General features: G+C 33.3%; 1 protein-coding gene across 4 annotated transcripts; it reads right to left on the bottom strand.

The window, feature by feature from the left end:
* Positions 1-242: 242 nt before the first annotated feature.
* LOC129308019 (probable protein phosphatase 2C 40) lies at positions 243-4,431 on the bottom strand. 4 transcript variants are annotated; one of them, XM_054948973.1, is made up of 4 exons: positions 4,163-4,425; positions 1,823-2,917; positions 1,260-1,524; positions 243-551 (listed from the first exon to the last, which is right to left on the bottom strand). In XM_054948973.1, the coding sequence occupies exons 1-4, from the start codon at positions 4,163-4,165 to the stop codon at positions 424-426; spliced, it is 1,491 nt and encodes a 496-aa protein (XP_054804948.1). In that variant the 5' UTR covers positions 4,166-4,425; the 3' UTR covers positions 243-423. The 4 variants fall into 4 exon arrangements, with proteins under 4 accessions (XP_054804948.1, XP_054804949.1, XP_054804950.1 ...); XM_054948974.1 differs by having other exon boundaries at positions 4,172-4,424; XM_054948975.1 differs by lacking the exon at positions 4,163-4,425 and adding an exon at positions 4,005-4,140.
* Between the last annotated feature and the right edge of the window lie 1,789 nt (positions 4,432-6,220).

Genomic DNA, 6,220 nt, shown 5'->3' with positions numbered 1-6,220 from the left:
TGTCAAAGAGTTAACTATCATTAATCTGCTATTTTCTTTTGAAACCTAACTGTTGTCCCTAAATTATTCAACAAGCTTTTTGGATGATGAAGAACTGTTTAAAAGGAAAAGGGAAAAAAGAAAAAAGAAAAAGAAGGAAATAAAGAAAGAAAAATGTCATATGTATGCATGGGTCCTCCGGACATGGGGGCTTAACTCAAGGAGCAAAAGAAATATCTTAAAGCACAAACAGACACCAAGTATCCCATAAAACTTGCGTAACCATTTTATATCATAAAAGGACTCAGCCATTTATCTGAGTCATGATAATATGGTTACAAGCAAGGATTTATTTAAAAAAAATTGTCAAAGCATTAACATGTCTCTATTTTATATACACATTCCATGACCAAGTACACTCACTTCACAGAGAAACTCATACAGTCACATGCAAGTTGATGCCTTTGAAGTCCGCTGATTCGTGCCAAGCATGATCACAATTACGGTTACATCGTCATGGTACTTCCTCCTCCTTCCCGCCGGAATATTCATCAATTCTTCCATGCTGAAACCTGCATCAATGTCACTTAGCAAACTGATCCAACGGAATTAAAAGAGCACTAAAGATTAAGTATTGTCTAAAAGCTTCTTGAATGTTGAAGAGAATTCTTGAAGACTCGATCAAAAAGCCTTGGAGAAGATGTTAGATAATTATACAGAATTCCTTGTAGATATCTTTCGTACATTCTCGAGAGATTTGTGTAAATATATATAGTCTTCATCGTAAATATATCTTGTAGGAACATTCTGAAAAATGAACATAGACAATAGGATTAGATTGATCTCCACTATCAGTAAGAGTATAAAAGTCTAAATATTCCCCACACCCTTCACTTGCAAGAATCTGTTTAAGTTCTCTTAACCAATATCTCTTTTGATTCTCTTAAACCTCTCGTGATGTCGCGTACAGTTGAAGGAAGAGGGAAGTTCGAAGGACCTGACAGGCTGCTCCCACACGTTACACAAAGTTTGAAGAAAGAGTTACGTCACGTATAACTTGTTAGTAATGTTGTTTGATATAGATTTAGATTTTATGTTACGTACTAATATTAATTGATACATGGTTTAGAAACATGTGCGTCTAAATGTGATCGGATTGAAAGTGAAAGGACGAATCATTTGGCCACAGACATTGAGGACCTAAATTGTACCTAAAAGGCTAAAACAAACTTGTTTCTTGGGAGTAATATAAAAGTTAGCATGGGGTTTTCAAATTTCACCTGCAGAATCAGCTGCTCTTGATACAAGCTGCTCGACGAGATATTTTGCTGGATCACTAAAAGGATTGCTCTGGATATAAGACTCTACAAGCTCCACTGCCTCATCATTACTGAAGAAATCAAATAAACCATCACTCCCCACTATGACGAAATGATCGGAATTTGAGATCTTATGCACACGTAATGATGGTTCAGTGGAAATATATGGAGGGCTTCTAAGATCACGAACCCGAAGGATTCCCATCAATGCATCATTCAGACTTTTCTGCATCCCAATAAAAATAAGTCAAAAAATATTTATCCAATGGGGTGGAATATTTATAATTGCAATAGAGAGGTTAATTATAAAGCAAAATCCAGAACACAAGATGACTAAAAACATTTACTCCTTTGTCGCTACTAATAGCTTCTAAATATTTATAGTTATTAGTTATTACTACCCAAAAAATATATTTATAGTTATTTATGCTTAAAAAAACACTTATTGGGAATAATATCTATTAAAAACTTTAGAAACATTCAGGTCAAATATTAATTTAAAAAAAAAAAAAAAGAATCGTAACCTTTTTCAAGTAGCCAACTCCAAATGCGCGAGTAACCTTCAGTTTTCCTTTCACTCTTCTTGACACAATGGTCATAGGATCATCCGGATGATCAGCCAGAAGCCGAGCTCTCTCAGCTTCATTTTCAACCGTGTGACTATCTGTAAGCTGGATAGCTTTGAGTTTTCCACCCCCGTTTGATTCACAACTGCTTGTTGCCAATACTGCTCTGCTGTCACCAAGATTAAGTGTATACAATTCATTCCCATGAAGAAGCACAAGTAAAACACAAGATCCAATTGAAACCAAGTCCGGGCGATCCTCTATTTCTTGTTCAACCATGTGTAAAAAATCGTTCTCAACCTGACTAAGAGCACGCTGCAGGCAATCAACTACCCCATCTGAAAATGATGGTTTGTCACAATTATGAAGTCTATCATCCAACTTATATTGGACTGATCCACCCAAACCCATATTGTTAGAAGAACAGACGGAATCTGTCTCCAATTCCGAATATAACTTATTAAAATAAGATGAAATTGTGTCAAACAGGGTACCAGCCAGAAAGTCAGCTGCATCTCTCCCGTTAAAGCCATCATAAATAGCACAAAAGAGCCACCCATTTTCTTCAGAACAGACTGCTTGAACTCTATCTTCACCAGCAGCTCCTCCTGCTACTTGTACTTCCATGGCATTAAGAAAACCTTCACTTCTGGAAGGAGCAATAGTGGATCTTATAGTGCAAGAGTCATGTTCAAGCATATTACTCGGGGTGGATGGACTGCAACTTAAATTTGACAAACTACTTTGGAGAGAAGATGACAACATATCCAACCTTGAAAGGCTTGAAGAAGAGGCTATCTTACGGAACATATTAGGGGAGTCCCAGCTTGGAAGGATTTCTTCCCCTATAACACCATCGCAGATGCTAGTGTTGGCTAATGTAGCATTGGCACTTAAGGCTGCACCAGACAAGCAAGAAAAGCTGCTTGTTTTACGGAGTGCAGGCAGGATTTTATAGTTATCGATTAAATTAGAAGAGGAAACTCTATTATTATTGCATTGATAGCCAAAACTTATTTTAAGTTCTCCCTCAGGACTAGCCATGCTTTTTTCCTGTAATAAGAAAACCTGTTGTCAAAACTAACACCAACGAATGTATACATATAAATGGAAGAAGACTTATGGAACAAAATCAAAGAATGCAACGAGTGGCCAACTTATCAAACAACCAAGAAGATCAAATTGCATATTATTGAACAATGTCAAAATAATTTGGAATCAACTAGCGAGCAGTCAATTTATCATTAAAAATTCATATCAAAAAATGTTGGAGCCCACAGCCCACATCGCATAAGCAGCGAGAAACTATCCACAAAATCAATATAAACATAAGAAATATCTATGTAAAATGGCTACATAGTCACACAGAAGTACTGAGGCAACAAATTTTCCAGCCTGATGCATCACAATGTTGAGTGTATAAACCCAAGTAAGAGACTTTGACTGAAGAACACTTGATATTTGACTGATCTAACGAACAAAGACTCTTCGAATATTCAAAATACATACGAAGAAATGTTCAGCATCAGTAAGAGACTCTTAAAGATTTTGTCTTCTATTTTAACTAATAAAGTTACAATATATGATATTTTCCACTGCAAATCCCACCCTGTAGGACCTCATGCATTTAGACTTCAAGGAAGAAATCGTAAAAATCAAGAAAAAGAAAGCAAAACAGTCCAATCATGGTGATGTCACAGATGATTCATAATATCTGAAATTTGATTGACTTAAGGATTTTTTTTTTTTTTTCAGATGAACCCTTTTCCCAAAACATCAACATACAATGGTACAATTGGTTTGGTTATGGATTAAGCAAAAGTTCTCTCGCTCGCTGCGTAATACAGCCAAACAAGATGGAGACTGATAGCATGACATTTAAAAAAAAAAACAAAAAGGAAAAGCAACAACAGAGACGACGATGAAGACATTAAGTTTAAGTGCATTAAACTCTAGGGGCTAATTTGCCCGCTTTAACTCGTTCTCTCGGAGAGTTTCAGTGATAGTGACAAATACCTCAACAGACCTATTGGCATACATTAAGGAATCCAATTAACTTAAGGCAGAACTAACGAAACATGAGGTGAAATTGTACCAAAGTCAATATATGTTCTCATTCAGTAATCAATTCAAGTTTCACCTAAACAAAAACTTATACTCCAGATGCTTCCTAACAGCGTACACTCCATTTCTTTCCTAGCGTTCTCATGCCCAATCGAGCAATAGTCGGAAGCACCAATTCACTGAGATAAACAGCGACTTTAAACACGGAATGGAAACTCATAACTAAACATTCACCATACATACTTGCAGATTCCGAACAATCCACTGAGACAGCAGATAAACAGCGACTTCAAAATGAGGCTAGAGAGAGGAATATTAGCTTTGAAAAGCAAAGAGAAATCGGGAAGCGAGAGAAGATCTATGGGTGGAAAAGGGGGAATCGGAATGGGAGTGATACGCAGAAATCGGGGTTCGCTTTCAGGGGAATTGGATGGCACAGAGTTGAGAAGGGTAGGCGCTTCGCCAAATTTAAAGAATTTTTCGTTGGCTGACGTTTTGCTTTGTAACGGACAGCGACGCCAATCCACGCCTATTTCCCAATTCTTGATATTTATATTTTATATTCGCCGCAGTCCCAACTCGCAATTATTTTAAATTCATAATTACCCTCAAATCCCTGCAACACAAATTAAAAACCGCAAGTTAACCGGATTAGTCCTTTTGTTATGACATGATAAACTAAGTTTGGAATTCCTGCGGAGGCCGTCTCAAATAAAATAATCTCCAATAAAAAGCTGCAAGTTTTATTAATAATTTATCAAATAAAAATAACAACTTATATTTAAATAATAGTTATTTTATTCTGTTAAGTTGTCAATGAATATTATTGTCTAAAAAGCATAGATACGATGTACGATACTACATGATAGGTTGAATATAACAAAATTCAAAATGCTAGAATGGAATACGAGTATATATGTATGTGTGTTATATCTTTTGATATTTTCAGGAATAAATATGAGTATTTTGAATAATAAACAAGTAATAAAGTAATCTTTATAATAATCAACCAAAAGTCCAGAACATTAATTTTTTTAAAGTTTTTAAGTAGAAACATTTTGATTAAAAAATTATAATAATACAAATGGTAAAATATTTGATATGTATTTTGAATTATAAGACATGTATTGTACCAAATATGTATTGGATATGGATACAATTATTTTTTTTTAAAGTATTGATGTTGTATAGGTTACAATATTTAATTGTTTAGTAGTGGTCAACTTATCAAATAATCTAATATGGATCTTACTCAAGAAATTGGGTTGGTCTTAGTGATTGAGTCGGGCTAGACACTAGGTTTAAAGCTAACTTGGTCTTGCTTGATCTTTATATATCCCTATATGTGACAATCGAATGAATTTTTCTATTTTAAATTTTCAATACATTATTATTGTAATAATTTTTTAAAATTAATTCACGGATTCCTAAATATCTTTATTATATAAAAAGTAAAAATATATAGATATAGTCATGAATTTTAATAAAAAATGGTTCATTAAAAATAAAAATCTTAAACAAATTGCAAAGAATAAAGGATCTTGCCACTAGTGTTGCGCCACATGTGCGCTTTGCTTGCCTTATTTTATTTTAAAACAGATAGAGGGGGAAAAAAAGCTGGTTCATGGATTGGAGTGAGATTTCAAACCCTAACCCTCTAATTGAATGAAAAGAAAAGTTAAAAAGAAAGAATATGGGAGAAAAGAAAATGAAAATAAGAGAAAATTAAAAAAAATATTATCACTTCTTTTGTTTTGATGAATAAAAGAAAATAAGAAAAAAAATAAATAAATATCATAATGACTGTAATGTCATTATATCAAAATATATCTTGTTTCATGTAATTATATTTGTAAAAATAAATTGAAAGCAAAAATTAAATTAAAATTAACATAATCAAATTAATTTAAAATAAAATTATTTGTTAAAAATGTATTTTTATATTATATTTTAAAATTAAATAATTTAGTAAAATATGTTATTTTTACATTTTAAAATCAAAAGTGGGCACTAATAAAATTAAACATGGTAATTATAGACACAAAATCTCCAACACTTTGATAATAAAATATTATAAACAAAAGTCAAATGTGTTTGTATGCTCTTAGATTCAAGCAACTTTGCAGCCTCTATTCCCTAAAATGAAAAATAAATAAAAAAGGCCATAAATTCAATAGTTCATGAAGTTTAACTCAAAGCCACCATAACAAATTTGATTTGCAATATCACTCACTTGCCATGTTGAAGGAATTTTAAACGATAGGGGTTGAGGAGGAACATTAATATCATTGT

This window comes from Prosopis cineraria, unplaced genomic scaffold (assembly GCF_029017545.1).
Source record: "Prosopis cineraria cultivar Desert tree isolate PC_DT_omini unplaced genomic scaffold, ASM2901754v1 PC4, whole genome shotgun sequence".
NCBI lineage: Eukaryota > Viridiplantae > Streptophyta > Magnoliopsida > Fabales > Fabaceae > Prosopis > Prosopis cineraria.
The sequence above is the reverse complement of the archived record's forward strand: the minus strand, read 5'-3'. Positions and strand labels throughout refer to the sequence as shown.